Here is a 19814-nt window from a genome sequence, read left to right on the forward strand (position 1 = left end):
CGTGTCCTTTTCCCCATCCAGTTTATTCAATGACTATCTTCTGGGCATCAGATTAGTTAAATTCACTCCAAAAATGTATATTTTCAACACACTGACTGACTGACTCACACTCACTCACTCACTCACTCACTCACTCACTCACTCACTCACTCACTCACTCACTCACTCACTCACTCACTCACTCACTCACTCACTCACTTACTCACTCACTCACTCCCTCCCTCCTGTCACTATGGCACCATAGACAGGTTGGTTGTTTAACAACAAAACAGAAGTGCAAAAATATGGAGCAAAACAGAACGGGGTTGGTTTAGATTGTTGACAACATGTAAACTATGTTTAGTCTCCAATGTTTATTGAAAACATAAAAAAGTTGCACATTGAACACTTGTTCTCTCTCAAATACATCGTTACAGTTGTTGGTTAGTAAGGAAGCACATTTTGCCATATTAGCATAGACGTGACATCAGTCAAAATACCTAAAAACAAGACATGGTATCAAGAACAAGATAAAACTAGCTGAAATTAGCCACTTACTATTCCCCACATGGCAGTTTCTTGTCATTGTTGCTAGCCATCCAGAATCACAACAACACACGGCCTTCTGCCACATTGTACACATTGTTTTTGTGACGTTCTCAGCTAACCTGTGTATATCTCTGCACAGCACTGGAATAATTAATGATATTTCTATGAATGGAATAAGGATTTTCAGAGAACCCAGACCTCCACACGCACGTCAAGTCCTCAGACCTGAATGTTCACATAGAACAGTCATATTAACTGGTTGTCAAAACTAGTTGAGCGCGGCCAAGGCATCATGTAACGCACCCTCTTCCAGAAGCTTGAGTTGGGCAGCATCGACCCATGCCACATTAAGGGGGCACTCTTGCGGACCAGGTGCTGCAGGCCAGGGGACAGGTGTGTGTAGCCACCCTCCCCCATGTCCCCCAGCTGGATGAGGATAACGTTCATCTCACTGTGGACCAGAGCCTGGTAGAGCCCCACCTGACATTCATAGTCCTCCGCTGTGGTCAACAAAGACGTGTAGCCCCATTGGCCACATGACCCTTGACCTCCTGAGCCTAACAATGTGCTTGAGCTGGGGGTCAGGATGACAATCAGCCTCCTGCTCAGCTGCATGCAGGCCTCCACCAACTCCATGCGGTCTGGGGACAACAGAATAGAGAGAAGCGGGAGAAGTTTTGACTTTAGAAACTTTTGACTTTAGAAATGTTTATTTCTGTTACATTTGCTTCTTAGAGGGTAGGACACAGTCTGAAAGAACCAACCTTCCCCAGGTAAGTCGTCTCTGCCGTGGATGAAGAGTCTAAAGCCACACTTCTGCTCCAGGACAGTGGGCAGAACAATGCTCACAAAGTGATACACTTTCTCCTCCCTTTCCTGATCTAAGCCATCCATCTGGTAGACAACGTAAGCATCATAGACCTTCCCATCTGAAAACACAGACAAAGAGGTTTCTGTCAAACCTCAGCAGGAAAGGAGTAGATTGTAGAGATTTGATTAAATTCTAGTTGAACTGAAATTTAGTTATTTTAATATAAATTTGCCCATTACTTCTACACTTGCAGTGGGATTGACCCCAGCCGGGATCTGTTGAGAAGGGCCTACTGCAGACAACTGCACTGCACAATCAGTGGGCCATGCTTCAGTGTGGTGACTAAGAACTAAATGTAGTAATATGTTTATATGGTATCCAATACTATATAGATCATGTAGGCTGAATAAGCATTTCTGTACAATGAAACATATTTGTGAAATAGCATCATTACACTTCAGTGGGTGGCTAGATGTTCTTACCCTCAGATCGACCACAGCATTTGAAAACTCCACGGAAGAGGAGCGCCAGATCGATGTCAAACACTTTGACAGCCACAGCAGCTAGCAAGAAGAAGAGCAGTAGCACCACACATAGACCCATAAACATAAACCCTGTTGGGGGGAGACAGGGAGAACACAACACCAAGAAAGTTACAGAGTTTGCATGTGTGAATTTGTGTGTTTGTGTGACGTGTCTGTGTGATGTTTGTTTAAGAGTGTGTGTACTTACCTCTTAGCTTGAGAGTAACTACTGCATAATACCATTTCTGGTCGTTCATTGCAACACATGTGAACTTTGACTGGAGGTCCCTCATAGTCACTGTGTTTATGGTCAGGATAGCTGTGAAGATTCTCCGCATTGAAGAGACCTCCACCTCGCTGCAGTAACACATACACACAAAACATTCACACAGCGAATTCTCAACGGTGAATCTGGGGTCTTGTTTTCAAGGAAATGTGGTAATTCTGTTACCTTGTTCTCAAAAACAAGTGTGTGTGTGCTTGTGTGTATGCATGAATCCATGTTTGTGTGTGTGCATGTGTGTACCTACCTGGTGGTGTTCACCGTGTAGCCTTGCTGCTGCAAGCGCACTTTCACTCCATTTATCTCCCACCACACGTGACAGTTGTCTTCAATGTTCTGCCCACAAAACGCTTCACACCTCAACTTCTTAGTGGTGTCTATGAAGAACAAGAGATACTATGAAGACAGAGAGATACAGTATACCGGGCAAACCAAACCAAGCACAACACAAGTATTTGAGCCAGGTTTGATCCCTACACAGGTCAGTGGTCTCTGTGCTTCCGTTTATAGGCAGGTTGATCTGAGGAGGATGCGAGGCAGAGGGAGCTGAAGGAGACAAACACACAGTTTAGTCAGAAAGATACTTTTGGATATATTCAAAACGTTGTTATTGATGATTGTTGCTGCCACAAAGCCCACATGTGATATGAGGGTCACTTTTGATGTTTTTGATTCTGTTTGTTTGATATAAATGGAGTCTAATGTACCTAGTATAGCCTAATAACCTGCTGTAATGTAGCCTAGAGTTTCCATGTTTGCTGACCCTGCTGCCATCTTGGATGAGGTTTCAGCAAAGCTAAAATCAAATAAATAAACTGCTGAGAGGATTGACAGAGCGGTCATCAAGTCACAACCTACATACCTTGGATCTTTAGTCTCCTGGATGCAGAAGTGTTGAGAACCGTCCCATTGTGCTCCCACGTGCACACACACGTATAGATGCCCTCGTCTGCTTTGGAGGCGCCATACACCCACAGATTTCTCTCAGACTCGTTTGGAATGAGACTGAAATTCTGAAATTAAAGACAAACAATTTGACAAACTTCTTTGCTGAAATAGCAGTAACACACCTGATTCCACTCATTATGAGCTTTAGGACAGGAGTTGAGAACCAATGCTGAATAGTTTTACAGACTTGAGGTTTGTGTTAGTATTCCGGTCATGTTCAGTACCTTATACCAGGCTAAGTTTTCTTTTCCATCTTGGCATAGTTTTTCCACGGGGTCAGGACATGGGATAGCGATGTTTTCTGCTGACTCTGAGATATCGTTAAACAGGACTGAATGATCAAACGGTTGGGCTTTGACCACAATCACCTCTGTCACAAAAATGAGGCAGGTGTCTGCTGCCTTTCTCCTGGAACATAGGGATATACAGTGTACCAGTTACCCAAAAGGGAACCAACAGGGTTCTAACTGGGGGCCAGCTGAAGAACCCTTTTAGGCTGTAGAGAGCAAATGTTTTTTTCTAAGAGTATATACAGCCTAAAACTAAGCAGTTAAAAAACTTAGAAAGTTTCCTTACAAGCCAGAATGTTGAATACAATTGTATTACATGTTACCCTACCAGCTCTCTGTGTGGTTGGTCCTTCAGTAAGTCAAATTGTGCGACAAAATATCCACAGGAAAGTATTATTTACCCAACTTTTTAGAGTGCCAGAACTGCCGTTGAAATTTCTATCACCTGGTACATGCTCAAAACCATGTAAACACCTGCAGAATTTCTATCAGTACTCATGCATCATCGTGTATTTCCTTCCGTCTTGTGCTTGGTCAGGAGCAAACATCTTTATTGCCACACACAGACTTCTGCGTTTTGAAGTCGGTAATAATATTTTTCTGTGGATATTTTGTCTCAAATTTGAATCGACAGAGAAAATACAAATATAATTTTTTTCAACGTTCATGCAAGAGAAGGGACCCTAAGGTTTGTTCTTTGTAAATGTGCATGCCTACCCTAGCCCTATGTACACATCCAGGTTCAACACTAACCCTAGACTCAACCCTCACCCTCCCAAACAGGGCTCCCCCGCTCTCAATTACCAATGTAACCCCTAAAACACACACACACAGTTGTTGTATTACCAGTAGGTGTAGTACTGATCAGAGTCGTTGATTAAAAGGGGGAGGAAGAAGAGCACCGGTCCATGATGATGCACACGCTCTTCCTCAGAGGACGGGAGCTCTTGGGTTCTGTTTCTGTACCAGGTAAACTCAGTCACGCTGGCCCAAACCAACTCACTCAGGTCACGGTAGGCTGGCAAACTAAGGGCCTCCCCCTCTGTCACAGTAGTTTCATACTTGTCAAATAGTTGACATGGGGACTCTGCCAAAACATGAACATACATTACCCGATTAAGTTGCATGTGAAGGAAAAGAGGTCTATTGTTCAAGGTACAATATATTCACCATACATTGTAATAATGGGATGTAGAAATGTGTGAAATCTGAAGAAGATGCTATACCTGTGTAATGACTTATTGTAGTGGGGTTTAAGGACATTTCTCTCTGGGCAGAAATCCTAGTCAAACTGAGGAGCAGGAACATGAGACCACCATCCACCAACTTCAAGACAAGGGGAACAAAAAATAGAATGTTACCTTATTGTAAAGTCGGACAGGAACTATCATTCCACACAAGACCCTATAATAAAACATCAGGACCATGCTTTACTTGTTTTTACAATAAATGACATACTTATTTTCAAGAGGGAATAAAATACATATTCAGAAAACATTTTTAGGTTCAGAGTGAAGAATTATTGAAAGAGCATACCCTGAATGTGAAGGAGCACATTTTCTGAAAAACAGGAACTTGCATCCACTGATGAGAAAGAACAAGAGTCATATATCTCATTCAATATCTTTTTAGGATATCCTGTTATTGATACTGCAGAAATGATGAAAACTAAAATGTTGACATAATGTGGATTATTGAAATGGCCATGTAACATATTAAGCTTGAATGAAGAAACCATGACATGCAACAAGATTATGGAAAATAACCTGTCTTTGCTTCAATTTTTTGTTCAAATCGTTTTGGTGCCATTTTCACAAGCATGTGGTGAATTTTCAAAACTCTTAGTACAAAACTCCAAACTGGTAACACTTGTAATGCAGAAAGTACTATATTCTTACACTGTTTTCACATTAGAAAATACACTTGCACTACCCATCAAAATGTACTGAACATTTTATTGTCATCATTTCTATCCCTTGTGTGATCAAAGGTGTGTTCATTGAATACATCTTTCACAATAATTGATGCAAAATAGAAATATATTGTTCAGATATAATTACAGCTAGAAATGAATCTTTTCCCCCAAATCTACCAAGTTTTAGTACAGGGAATAATTCATATTTATCCAGTGACCATTTAAAGCGTTTAAAACCCAGATATGGTCTCTATGCCAGGGTTCTCCCCAAATAAGAGAGCGCTGAGCCACCTTGTTGACTTGGCTGCGTCACTATATAATGATTTCAGAGCAAATTAAACTGATATTTAGTAATGAGTATATATTTGATCGCCAATGACATTGTTGTGAATTTTGAAACAGGACGATCATAAATTCAGAGTGTTATCATGTTCCTCAATTAATTCCAGCCAGGTCACCCATGATACATGTCAGTATTAGACGTCCATCCATGTCTGAGGACACCGGGAGATGTAGAAACCAGCCACTAGGGGCAACAGTGAGGGATGTTACCTTCAAGTAGGTTTCGGTTTTGCTAGGGTGTTGTGGATGGGCGTAAGCATCTGCTTCTGGTGTAAAAGGTTGCATATTTCGTTTTAAGCCTATCCCAAACCTTAACCATTCTGAGCTAATACCTACCCTTAATATTTTGGAGTTAATGACTAAACTTAACCTTAAACACTTCAAAATTTGACATTTGGAACAACTTTTTGTTCGTATGAGAAACATGAATGAACGTCTAATACTTGTTGCAGCATTCAGCGCATTTCAGCAGTAGGCTATCTCAACACAGAGTGCACACAGGAAGTGCAGAACACATCCCGAGTATAGCTTTGTTGAATCATAAAAACTTTGTAACAGTAGTCAAACAAGGGTCAAATGAGCAAAGTTGCTAAGCTTGCTAGATAATATCCTTCAAAGAATGACAGAATACAGTGCATTATTCAGACCCCTTAAAAAATATCCATAGCCTATCTACTGTCCTATCGTTTGATGATCACATATTCTCTATCAAAGGTCTCATATGGGCAACAAGTACGAGACAGCGCAGAGAAGCGGGGAAAATGTTACAGCTGTATTTTAACATTCATAGGCAAGAGACGTGATTTGATAATGCAACCTACATGGATTATGGATTAAAGAGTTATGAAGTTAGACATGTTTGTGTGAGAAAGGAGATTTTGGGTGTCAGTGGGATTGGGACTGGATAGGAAAATAGCCTTGGCTATAGGTCAGGAGAAGATAGAATCTTACCTCATGCCTCTCTGAATTGTTAACAGACTTTATGTCTGTGACAGAGGTGCCTATGTAACGAATTGTTTATAGGCCTATCACGTTTGTGACCGTCTGTGACAGCTCAAAGAGGCACATGTTATTTTATAAGCTACACAGTGGGGGTTTCCAGTGGGGTTTATTAACTGCATGTGGGTCGCGTATGCAGTCCAGGAGTGTCAATTATGCCTGTGCTTTCAATTAATGACGACTTTGTGTGTAAACACCCTAGGTTAAAGGCTTCAATGTGATAATCTGTTTGGAGAAAGTGCTGTTAATTTTTGCTAATCTGATGCTGCGTATGTTGTGTATTTTGTGGAATTGCATTATTGCTGACATCGGGGGCAAATTTAGCATCTTCCTGAGTCTTGTCATTACATTTTTTGGAGGAAAATGAAGTGTTCCCATGACAGCCCCGGGATCCCGGTAACCCATGTTAACCCTTAATTACTAAATAGGTGTACTGCAATGACATGAGACAAATGAAAATGAAACAAACATAACGTTCAGCAGGCACTAGTTTGCGTCAAGCCTGTCTTTAGCATTTGGCCAAAGGTTCTCATCAACACAGTAACTATCCTTATTGTTCATGAACCTGGGGAGAAACCTTTTGTCATAGCGAATCCAAGACTAATGTCATCACATGCTTCATCCATGGCCTGAAGGACGGTGGCTCTTGGGGATGGCAATCATACACCTACTACCTGTACTGCAATCCTGTATTGTATTTAACAATATTGTGTTGCACTTATATATTTTAATAATAATAACAACAATAATAATGGATTGGATTTATATAGTAAGAGGGAAACTCATCTCATCTAATACCAATGTGTGGCACCAATTTGGGTGATGATGCACAGAAATAATTTTGTGTCAGCACGCTCACCATACATTAACTAGCACTGTGGACAGGTGAGGCGTGATATACAGTGAGCTCCAAAAGTATTGGGACAGTGACACATTCCCTGCTGCTCTGGCTCTGCACTTCAGCACCCCAGAACCGAAACGATACAATGACCACCAGGCTAAAGTGCAGACTGTCAGCTCCAACAGAGAGCATTTCACTGTGAGGTTTACAGCTGTTGTATTCGGCGCATGTGACTAATACAATTTGATTCGATTTGATTTTATCCACACCAGGCGAACCGGCCATAAACCACAGCACCGTCTGTACGTAGTCCCCCGACCCCAGGGGAGCAGAAGCACGGGAACAAATTCACCCATACGTGCACTAAAGTAGTAAAACAATCAGCACCTGGACCCACATTCCCAGCATGCAGCAATACTTTTTCATGGTCCTGTGTGGCTCAGTTACAGCAACACCAGAGTTGTGGGTTAGATTCTCACTGTGGTCACATATGAAAATGTGTGGATTTATATTTGTCACTTTGCATAAAATTGCCTGCTATGTAAATGGCATATATTACAATAGTACAGTACTGTACTGGCAATGACATTTCAGTAAAGCAGTGTGAAACCTTCCCTTCATAAAGATTCCAGCAACTTCATTTTGTAAACATATTTACTGTTTAGGGGATGCATTTGTTACATACAATCAATATCATTTTTTAAAATCCTAATAGTCATCATCGTTGTAGAATATTATCTAGTGCTCAAAATCTGCAGTAGACAAACCAGTTTAAAATCTATAAATTGACCAAACAGTTGAGTGATTATCAATTTTGAGCAGTTGGATGAATTAATAGTAAAATGTATTTTAACAAATTAGAAGATAATCATATCAATAATGATGTGAGCATTGTATTGTAAAAACAATTATTTTATTTGAACATGTATTGCAATGTGAAACATATTCTAGATGGAACACTGATCAAGTTTGGTGAAAAGGTGTCTGTATTATTTTGACAAGCTTATTTTATACTTAGCCAATTGGAAATGTGGTTCGAATTTTGAAACCACTGCCTTTTGATGATCTGTTTTGAGTTATGTACATAGCGTGGTGAAAACTTACCACATTCGCAGAACAAGTCATCTGACAAATAGCATATTTTACAATAGTTTTTCAAATGTTGTACTGCACTGCTGGTGCACTGTAGATGCTTGCTGATGAGACAAGCATGAACCATATTCTGATGACAATATTTCAAACATTGGAACCTAAACATCCCATAAACAGCACAATTTCAACATAGATGCATACATTTCCACATAGTGCTTGTTGAAGCATACTCAGCTTTGCACAGAAAAAACACACTTAAAGTGATCTGTAATCTAATCAAGTGAATTGCAAGCCTTACCTACGCAGCAATCCTCCCTCAGTCTAAAGTAGCATCTGAGTAGAATTTACACAGTAGGTGTATATCTGGAACTGGAATCTGCTAAATATGAGCAAAATGAGCAGTGTAAACTTCTATTGTAGGCCGGAGTATGGGTAGTGCTTTCTAGCAGGTATTTGCATATTTCCATTAGGGAAAGCCTATTCTGTGACGTTAGCTTGTGCAATAACTCAATTCTCCCTTGCAGTCCTTCTTAACAATGCAAGTTTTTAAGACTCTGGCAAAGGGTAAAATCTACAAAACTTAGTCCACTCTGTTCGTATCAGATTCCGGTTTTGGGAACAGAACATTTGTATTGAGGTCAAATGTTTCATCATTGAGACCATTAACATAATGTAGGTCAAATTCCATCTGACTCCATCTTCTCCCACTGGCGGCCACTGGGCTTCCTCACATCACCATATTTGGTAGTGAGTGGAAACGCCAACCAGATGCTTCACACTTATATATATTTTTTATTTAACCATTATTTAACTAGGCAAGTCAGTTTTATTGCAATACTGACATTTGGTCAGAAGAGACAAACAGGAAACACCATCCTGGACCGGAGGGACGTGGAGATGTGTATGAGGAGAAAGGGTTTAATAGACAGCTAGCAGGTCACTGTGGTCAACACATCAGACAGATGCATCCAGTACTCTGTGCAGGACCCTCTCCTTGTCCACCGTAACATAGAAGCCAGCATATCCATGTGTCAACCAGGTCCCCATGCCTTCCTCATGGTCATCCCTTTGAACTCACACAAAGGCAGGGTATGGACAGTAGAGGTACCCCTCAAGCTTCTCAACCACATGATGACACATGATGGTAGTGTTTACCCAATGTGAGAAACTCAGGGGAATGTCACTAGAGGAACACATAGCGAGACTTGGGTTTCTCCAGGAGATGGTGGAGAAGTGTGGGCATAGGTACCATGCTTTAAACACTAGGGCCAACACATGTGGTGATGATGTCACTCAGGTCCCAGAGCTGCTGAGGAAGATAGATGAGATGGTGGCAGGAAACAGGGAGGGGAGTGATCGTGGTTATGTTGTCATGAATGGGAGATTTTCAATCGAGACTGAGGTGAGGAGGAGGGCAGAGGAGGAGAGGGTGAACCTCAGATAGATGAATGTTCACAAACATAGGGACACACTCAGATTTCTGCTCAGGGAAAATAATGTGTATTTTTAAATCTAATGTCTTGTTACCAAATAAGTTCCCCCAAAACTTTGAGGCTTGTCACATGACATCACACAGTGTGACATCACCATGAGGGAAGTCACAGTGGTGGACACACCCAGGTGGCATGGGTAATAACGCACTGAGTGTAACGGTTTTCTAGGTGAGAAGGAGAGTCGGACCAAAATGCAGCATGTAGATTGCGATCCATGTTTTAATGAACAAACGTAAAACACGAATCAATGCAAACACTACAAAAATAAAGAACGTGATGAACGTAACGAAAACCTAAAACAGCCTATCTGGTGAAAAACACATAGACAGGAACAATCACCCACACCACACAGTGAACCCCAGGCTACCTAAATATGGTTCCCAATCAGAGACAATGACGAACACCTGCCTCTGACTGAGAACCATATCAGGCTGAACATAGAAATAGACAAACAAGACATGAAACATAGAATGCCCACTCAGATCACACCCTGACCAATCAAAACATAGAAAATACAAAGTAAACTATGGTCAGGGCGTGACACTGAGGACATTCCAGAGGGAGTTAAACGGTGCATTGTGTATCTCTTTGTGCTCCCAAGTTGTACTTGAGGTTGTATGGAGTGACAAAACATTCACAGAGACAGACGGGTCAAGAGCAGAAGAACAACTGAATCTGATTGGTAGGTCGGTCTGGAGTCAAACCTATAGTGTTTTCACTTAGAGATACAGCCATCGAACACCACATTGAGAGATGGCCTGCCCGTCAGTGGCTTGTCAATAAATGTGGCAACAGGTGCCATGTGTTTGATAACACAAGCCATGCTGGAGGCAGATGGCGACATTCCTGCAAAACTGAAAGCGCGAACCACCGCATTTATACGGCCGAATACAAACAGTGTAGTTATTCGCTCCACAAAGCATTCAAACAAACTAAATGTCAGTATAGAGACTAAGTGGAGTCGCAATTCAACGGCTCAGACACGAGACGTATGTGGCAGGGTCTACAGACAGTCACGGACAACAAAAAGAAAAACAGCCACGTCACGGATAGCGACCCCTTGCTTCCTGACAAACTAAACACCTTCTTTGCCCGCTTTGAGAATAATACAGTGCCACCGAGACAGCCCGCTACCAAGGCCTGTGGGCTCTCCTTCTCCGTGGCCGACCTGAGTAAGACCTTTAAACGTGTTAACCCTCTCAAGGCTGCCGGCACAGACGGCATCCCTAATCGCATCCTCAGAGCATGCGCAGATCAGCTGGCTGGTGTCTTTACGGACATATTCAATCTCTCCCTATCACAGTCGGCTGTCCCTACATGCTTCAAAATGGCCAAATCAAATCAAATTTAACTCCCTAGAAAGGCCAAAACCTATGAAGAAACCTAGAGAGGAACCAGGCTATGTGGGGTGGCCAGTCCTCTTCTGGCTGTGCCGGGTGGAGATTATAACAGAACATGGCCAAGATGTTCAAATGTTCATAAATGACCAGCATGGCCCAATAATAATAAGGCAGAACAGTTGAAACTGGAGCAGCAGCACGGCCAGGTGGACTGGGGACAGCAAGGTGTCATCATGTCAGGTAGTCCTGAGGCATGGTCCCAGGGCTCAGGTCCTCCGAGAGAGAGAAAGAAAGAGAGAATTAGAGAGAGCACACTTAAATTCACACAGGACACCGAATAGGACAGGAGAAGTACTCTAGATATAACAAACTGACCCTAGCCCCCCGACACATAAACTACTGCAGCATAAATACTGGAGGCTGAGACAGGAGGGGTCAGGAGACACTGTGGCCCCATCCGAGGACACCCCCGGACAGGGCCAAACAGGAAGGATATAACCCCACCCACAGCCCCCACACCACTAGAGGGATATCTTCAACCACCAACTTACCATCCTGAGACAAGGCAGAGTATAGCCCACAAAGATCTCCGCCACGGCACAACCCAAGGGGGGGGGGGGGGGGGGGGCGCCAACCCAGACAGGAAGATCACATCAGTGACTCAACCCACTCAAGTGACGCACCCCCCCCAAGGACGGTATGAAAGAGCCCCAGTAAGCCAGTGACTCAGCCCCTGTAATAGGGTTAGAGGCAGAGAATCCCAGTGGAAAGAGGAGAACCGGCCAGGCAGAGACAGCAAGGGCGGTTCGTTGCTTCAGAGCCTTTCTGTTCACCTTCCCACTCCTGGGCCAGACTACACTCAATCATATGACCCACTGAAGAGATGAGTCTTCAGTAAAGACTTAAAGGTTGAGACCGAGTTTGCGTCTCTTACATGGGTCTCTTACATAGCCCACCTATAATTTAGCCCTATCAACTACCTCTTTCCCAACTGTATTTCATTTATTTATTTATTTTGCTCCTTTGCACCCCATTATTTTTATTTCTACTTTGCACATTCTTCCATTGCAAAACTACCATTCCAGTGTTTTACTTGCTATATTGTATTTACCTTGCCACCAAGGCCTTTTTTGCCTTTACCTCCCTTCTCACCTCATTTGCTCACATTGTCATGTATTGTCATGTTTTGTGTTTCTGTCCTTTCCCTTCACCCTGTCTCCCTCTGCTGGTCGTTGTTAGGTTACCTTTTCTCCCCCTCTTTCCCCCAGCTGTGCCTTGTCTCCTCCTAACTACCCATTCACCCCGTTTCCCACCTGTTCCCTTTTTCCCTCTGATTAGGTCCCTATATCTCTCTCTGTTTTTGTTCCTGTCCTTGTCGGATTCTTGTTTGTTGTGTTTCATGCCTGAACCAGACTATCGTCATGTTTGCTGTAACCTTGTCCTGTCCTGTCGGAATCTGCCGGTCTATCTGAGCCTACCTATGTTTGGTTATTAAAGAAGCTCTGTTTAAGTTAATTCGCTTTTGGGTCCTCATTCACTCACCGTAACAGAAGAATCCGACCAAGAATGGACCCAGCGACTTCGGATCCTCTCCACTCAGCCGTCGAGATCCAGGGAGCGATGCTAGGCAGACACGAGCAGGAATTGTCTGCTGCTCGACATGCCGTTGAGACCCTGGCCACCCAAGTCTCCAACCTCACAGAACAGGTTCACCATCTCCGCCTCGATCCACCGGCCACTTCCAGGGCTTTCGAATCTCCGGAGCCCAGAATCAATAACCCGCCGTGTTACTCTGGGGAGCCCACTGAATGCCGCTCGTTCCTCACCCAGTGTGATATTGTGTTTTCTCTCCAGCCCAACACTTACTCCAGGAGCACTGCTCGTGTCGCCTACGTCATATCTCTCCTTATTGGACGGGCTCGTGAGTGGGGCACGGCAATCTGGGAGGCAAGGGCTGAGTGTACTAACCAGTATCAGGACTTTAAGGAGGAGATGATACGGGTTTTTGATCGATCTGTTTTTGGGGAGGAGGCTTCCAGGGCCCTGTCTTCCCTATGTCAAGGCAATCGATCCATAACAGACTACTCTATTGAGTTTCGCACTCTTGCTGCCTCCAGTGGCTGGAACGAGCCGGCTTTGCTCGCTCGTCTTCTGGAGGGTCTCCGCGCAGAGGTAAAGGATGAGATTCTCTCCCGGGAGGTTCCTTCCAGCGTGGATTCCTTGATTGAACTCGCTATTCGCATTGAGCGACGGGTTGATCTTCGTCACCGAGCTCGTGGAAAGGAGCTCGCGTTCTCCGTTGCCCCCCTCTCCGCATCACTACCATCTTCCTCTGCCGGCTCGGGAGCTGAGCCTATGCAGCTGGGAGGTATCCGCATCTCGACTAAGGAGAGGGAACGGAGAATCACCAACCGCCTCTGTCTCTATTGCGGTTCTGCTGGTCATTTTGTCACTTCATGTCCAGTAAAAGCCAGAGCTCATCAGTAAGCGGAGGGCTACTGGTGAGTGCTACTACTCCTGTCTCTCCTTCAAGATCCTGCACTACCTTGTCGGTCCATCTACGCTGGACCGGTTCGTCAGCTTCCTGCAGTGCCTTAATAGACTCTGGGGCGGAGGGCTGTTTTATGGACGAGACCTGGGCTCGGGAACATGACATTCCTCTCAGACAGTTAAGGGAGTCCACGGCCTTGTTCGCCCTGGATGGTAGTCCTCTCCCCAGGATTCAGCGTGAGACCTTTAACCCTCACTGTTTCTGGTAATCATAGCGAAACCATTTATTTTTTGATTTTTAGTTCACCTTTTACACCTGTTGTTTTGGGCCATCCCTGGCTAGTTTGTCATAATCCTTCCATTAATTGGTCTAGTAATTCTATCCTCTCCTGGAACGTCTCTTGTCATGTGAAATGTTTAATGTCTGCTATCCCTCCTGTTTCCTCTGTCTCTTCTTCACAGGAGGAGCCTGGTGATTTGACAGGGGTGCCGGAGGAATATCACGATCTGCGCACGGTGTTCAGTCGGTCCAGGGCCACCTCTCTTCCTCCACACCGGTCGTATGATTGTAGTATTGATCTCCTTCCGGGAACCACTCCCCCCCGGGGTAGACTATACTCTCTGTCGGCTCCCGAACGTAAGGCTCTCGAGGATTATTTGTCTGTAGCTCTTGACGCCGGTACCATAGTCCCCTCCTCCTCTCCCGCCGGAGCGGGGGTTTTTTTTGTCAAGAAGAAGGACGGGTCTCTGCGCCCCTGCATAGATTATCGAGGGCTGAATGACATAACAGTTAAGAATCGTTATCCGCTTCCTCTTATGTCCTCAGCCTTCGAGATCCTGCAGGGAGCCAGGTTTTTCACTAAGTTGGACCTTCGTAACGCTTACCATCTCGTGCGCATCAGGGAGGGGGACGAGTGGAAGACGGCGTTTAACACTCCGTTAGGGCACTTTGAATACCGGGTTCTTCCTTTCGGCCTCGCTAACGCTCCAGCTGTCTTTCAGGCATTAGTCAATGATGTCCTGAGAGACATGCTGAACATCTTTGTTTTCGTTTACCTTGACGATATCCTGATTTTTTCACCGTCACTCCAGATTCATGTTCAGCACGTTCGACGTGTCCTCCAGCGCCTTTTAGAGAATTGTCTTTTTGTGAAGGCTGAGAAGTGCACTTTTCATGCCTCCTCCGTCACATTTCTCGGTTCTGTTATTTCCGCTGAAGGCATTAAGATGGATCCCGCTAAGGTCCAGGCTGTCATTGATTGGCCCGTCCCTAAGTCACGCGTCGAGCTGCAGCGCTTTCTCGGCTTCGCGAACTTCTATCGTCGTTTCATCCGTAATTTCGGTCAGGTGGCAGCTCCTCTCACAGCCCTTACTTCTGTCAAGACGTGCTTTAAGTGGTCCGTTCTTCAGTGGGCTCACTCTGCCAAGTTAGCCGGCCACCCTGGCGTTCGGGGTACGCTTGCTTCCATTCGCCAGCGTTTTTGGTGGCCCACCCGGGAGCATGACACGCGTCGTTTCGTGGCTGCTTGTTCGGTCTGCGCGCAGACTAAGTCCGGTAACTCCCCTCCTGCCGGCCGTCTCAGGCCGCTTCCCATTCCCTCTCGACCGTGGTCTCACATCGCCTTAGATTTTGTCACCGGACTGCCTTCGTCAGCGGGGAAGACTGTTATTCTTACGGTTGTCGATAGGTTCTCTAAGGCGGCTCATTTCATTCCCCTTGCTAAGCTTCCTTCTGCTAAAGAGACGGCACAAATCATCATCGAGAATGTTTTCAGAATTCATGGCCTTCCGTCAGACGTCGTTTCGGACAGAGGTCCGCAATTCACGTCTCAATTTTGGAGGGAGTTTTGCCGTTTGATTGGGGCTTCCGTCAGTCTCTCTTCCGGCTTTCACCCCCAGTCTAACGGTCAAGCAGAACGGGCCAATCAGACTATTGGTCGCATCTTACGCAGTCTTTCTTTTCGCAACCCTGCGTCTTGGTCAGAACAGCTCCCCTGGGCAGAATACGCCCACAACTCGCTTCCTTCGTCTGCGACCGGGCTATCTCCTTTTCAGAGTAGCCTCGGGTACCAGCCTCCGCTGTTCTCATCTCAGTTCGCCGAGTCCAGCGTCCCCTCCGCTCAGGCTTTTGTCCAACGTTGCGAGCGCACCTGGAAGAGGGTCAGGTCTGCACTTTGCCGTTATAGGACGCAGACTGTGAGGGCTGCTAATAAGCGTAGAACTAAGAGTCCTAGATATTGTCGCGGTCAGAGAGTTTGGCTCTCCACTCAGAACCTTCCCCTTAAGACGGCTTCTCGCAAGTTGACCCCGCGGTTCATTGGTCCGTTCCGTATTTCTCGGGTCATTAATCCTGTCGCAGTTCGACTTCTTCTTCCGCGATACCTTCGTCGCGTCCACCCGGTCTTCCATGTCTCCTGTATTAAGCCCGTTCTTCGCGCCCCCGCTCGTCTTCCCCCCCCCCCCCCCCATCCTTGTCGAGGGCGCACCCATCTACAGGGTCCGCAGGATTTTGGACATGCGTCCTCGGGGCCGTGGTCACCAGTACCTCGTTGATTGGGAGGGGTACGGTCCTGAGGAGAGGAGTTGGGTTCCCTCTCGGGACGTGCTGGACCGTGCGCTGATCGAGGATTTCCTCCGTTGCCGCCAGGTTTCCTCCTCGAGTGCGCCAGGAGGCGCTCGGTGAGTGGGGGGGTACTGTCATGTATTGTCATGTTTTGTGTTTCTGTCCTTTCCCTTCACCCTGTCTCCCTCTGCTGGTCGTTGTTAGGTTACCTTTTCTCCCCCTCTTTCCCCCAGCTGTGCCTTGTCTCCTCCTAACTACCCATTCACCCCGTTTCCCACCTGTTCCCTTTTTCCCTCTGATTAGGTCCCTATATCTCTCTCTGTTTTTGTTCCTGTCCTTGTCGGATTCTTGTTTGTTGTGTTTCATGCCTGAACCAGACTATCGTCATGTTTGCTGTAACCTTGTCCTGTCCTGTCGGAATCTGCCGGTCTATCTGAGCCTACCTATGTTTGGTTATTAAAGAAGCTCTGTTTAAGTTAATTCGCTTTTGGGTCCTCATTCACTCACCGTAACACACATTGTATATAGACTTGTTTATACTTTATTATTGACTGTATGTTTGTTTTACTCCATGTGTAACTCTGTGTTGTTGTATCTGTCGAACTGCTTTGCTTTATCTTGGCCAGGTCGCAATTGTAAATGAGAACTTGTTCTCAACTTGCCTACCTGGTTAAATAAAGGTAAAATAAATAAATAAAATAAATAAAACATGTTGCTGCGCAACAGCCTTTTCTAAAAAAAAATTGAGGAATGGAAGATTCGATATAGCCCGATAGTTTTTTATATTTTCTGGGTCAAGGTTTGGCTTTTTCAAGAGAGGCTTTAGTACTGCCACTTTTAGTGAGTTTGGTACACATCCGGTGGATAGAGAGCCGTTTATTATGTTCAACATAGGAGGGCCAAGCACAGGAAGCAGCTCTTTCAGTAGTTTAGTTGGAATAGGGTCCAGTATGCAGCTTGAAGGTTTAGAGGCCATGATTATTTTCATCATTGTGTCAAGAGATATAGTACTAAAACACTTGAGCGTCTCTCTTGATCCTAGGTCCTGCCATTGTTTCTGTACCCAAGAAGGCAAAGGTAACTGAACTAAATGACCATCGCCCCGTAGCACTCACTTCGGTCATCATGAAGTGCTTGGAGAGACTAGTCAAGGATCATATCACCTCCACCTTACCTGTCAGCCTAGAACCACTTACATTTGCATACTGCCCTAATAAGTCCACAGACGATGCAATCGCCATTACACTGCACACTGCCCTATCCTACCTGGACAAGAGTAATACCTATGTAAGAATACTGTTCATTGACTACAGCTCAGCATTCAACACCATAGTACCCTTCAAACTCATGATTAAGCTTGAGGCTCTGGATCTCAACCCCGTCCTGTGTAATTGGGTCCTGGACTTCCTGACTGGCCGCCCCCAGGTGGTGAAGGTAGAAAACAACATACCCATATCCTTCGCTGATCCTCAACACTGGGGCCTCACCAGGGTGCATACTCAGCCCCCTCCTGAACTCTCTGTTCACCCATGACTGCGTGGCCATGCACGCCTCCAACTTAATCATCAAGTTTGTAGACTACACAACAGTAGTAGGCTTGATTACCAACAATGACGAGACAGCCTATTGGGAGGAGGTGAGGGCACTCGGAGTGTGGTGTCAGGAAAATAACCTCTCACTCAACGTCAACAAAACAAAGGAGATGATCATGGACTTCAGGAAACAGCAGAGGGAGCACCCCCCTATCCACATCGACGGGACACCAGTGGTGAAGATGGAACATTTTAAGTTCCTCGGCGTACACATCACGGACAAACTGAAATGGTCCATCCACACAGACAGTGTGGTGACAGTGTGGTGAAGAAGGCGCAACACCGCCTCTTCAACCTCAGGAGGCTGAAGAAATTTGGCTTGTCACCTAAAACCCTCCCAAACCTTTACAGATGTACAATTGAGAGCATCCTGTCGGGCTGTATCACCTCCTGGTATGGCAACCCATAACCTCAGGGCTCTCCAGAGGGTGGTGCGGTCTGCCCGACGCATCACCGAGGGCAAACTACCTGCCCTCCAGGACACCTACATCACCCGATGTAACAGGAAGACCAAAAAAGATCGTCAAAAACAACAACCACCTGAGCCACTGCCTGTTTACCCCACTTACCATCCAGGAGGTGAGGTCAGTACAAGTACATCCAAGCTGGGACCGAGAGACTGAAAAACAGCTTCTATCCCAAGGCCATCAAACTGTTGAACCGCGGACTTGAAATCATTGGCCACTTTAATAATGCCACTTTAATAATGTTTACATATCTTGCATTACTCATATGTATATACTGTATTTTATACCATCTATTGCATTTTGCCTATGCTGCTCGGTCATTGCTCATCCATATATTTATATGTATAAATTCTTATTCCATTCCTTTACTTAGATTTGTGTGTATTAGGTAGTTGTTGGGGAATTGTTAGATTACTTGTAAGATATTGCAAGTAATCGGAACTAGAAGCACAAGCATTTCACTACACTCGCAATAACATCTGCTAACCATGTGTATGTGACCATTTTGATTTGATTTGATTTGATTTCGAGGCCCTCAGGGCAAAGAACTTCTGTGGAAAATTGAGGAGACAGTGGTGGGAAACGATGGTGGACACTGGCTCAAAATGTACTGGGAGCTCAGGGAGAGCAACAAGAAGTTGACAAAAAGCACTGAGGAGATTGGGAGAAGACTAGAGGAGGAAGAGAGGGAGAATGACAAGCTTAAAAGGATGATTGAAGAGGAAGAGAGGAAAGTAGAGAAAATAGATGAGATATGAGGAGAAAGATGGATTGTTGAAAGAGATGGAGCAGAGAAACACAATGAGAGAAAAGGAGATAGAAGACAGACGTATGGAGTACGAAAGACAGAAAGAAGCCCTCTAACAAATGTGTGTGGAGAAAGACAGAGCATTGGATCAGATGGAGAGGAAGCATAAAAGAGAAAGTAAAGAACTGAGAGACAAGATAGAAAACCTGGAAAATAGAATGTTTGAAAGAGAAGAGGAGTTGAATGCCATGATTGTTGAGACACAGAAGGAGTTACAAGAGAATAAACAAAGGTATGAAATGAAAGAGGTGGAGATATCAATGCTAGAGAGAGATGTAGCGGAGCTTAAGAAGTAGAATAAAGTGAGAGAAGACATGATCAACCATGTGAAGATTAAGGAGGATCGAATACAACTACACAGAGTGGAATCTACAGCACCTGCTAGTGGCTATGTGGACATGGTAAACATCTCGTATCTCAGTGAGTGTGAGATACATTATTCGACATCAATATACCTCTCCTTATCAGATCTATATATCCAAGGAGTT

General features: G+C 44.8%; 1 protein-coding gene and 1 pseudogene across 2 annotated transcripts; one reads left to right on the forward strand and one right to left on the reverse strand.

Moving 5' to 3' along the window:
• Positions 1 to 305: 305 nt before the first annotated feature.
• LOC110520170 (interleukin-1 receptor-like 1) lies at positions 306 to 9077 on the reverse strand. Of its 2 annotated transcripts, XM_021597298.3 has the most exons (12): positions 8872 to 9077; positions 4921 to 4968; positions 4611 to 4710; positions 4231 to 4471; positions 3319 to 3502; positions 3009 to 3159; positions 2624 to 2692; positions 2394 to 2523; positions 2072 to 2220; positions 1822 to 1953; positions 1293 to 1457; positions 306 to 1169 (listed from the first exon to the last, which is right to left on the reverse strand). In XM_021597298.3, exons 2-12 carry the CDS (start codon positions 4963 to 4965, stop codon positions 775 to 777), a joined length of 1761 nt encoding a protein of 586 aa, XP_021452973.3. In that variant the 5' UTR covers positions 4966 to 4968; positions 8872 to 9077; the 3' UTR covers positions 306 to 774. The 2 variants fall into 2 exon arrangements, with proteins under 2 accessions (XP_021452973.3, XP_090086019.1); XM_090229893.1 differs by lacking the exon at positions 8872 to 9077 and having other exon boundaries at positions 4921 to 5695.
• Positions 7004 to 19491, forward strand: LOC149984640 (uncharacterized; annotated as a pseudogene).
• The last annotated feature ends 323 nt before the right edge of the window (positions 19492 to 19814 follow it).

This window comes from Oncorhynchus mykiss, chromosome 3, assembly GCF_057628025.1.
Source record: "Oncorhynchus mykiss isolate SJ-2025 chromosome 3, ASM5762802v1, whole genome shotgun sequence".
Lineage (NCBI taxonomy): Eukaryota > Metazoa > Chordata > Actinopteri > Salmoniformes > Salmonidae > Oncorhynchus > Oncorhynchus mykiss.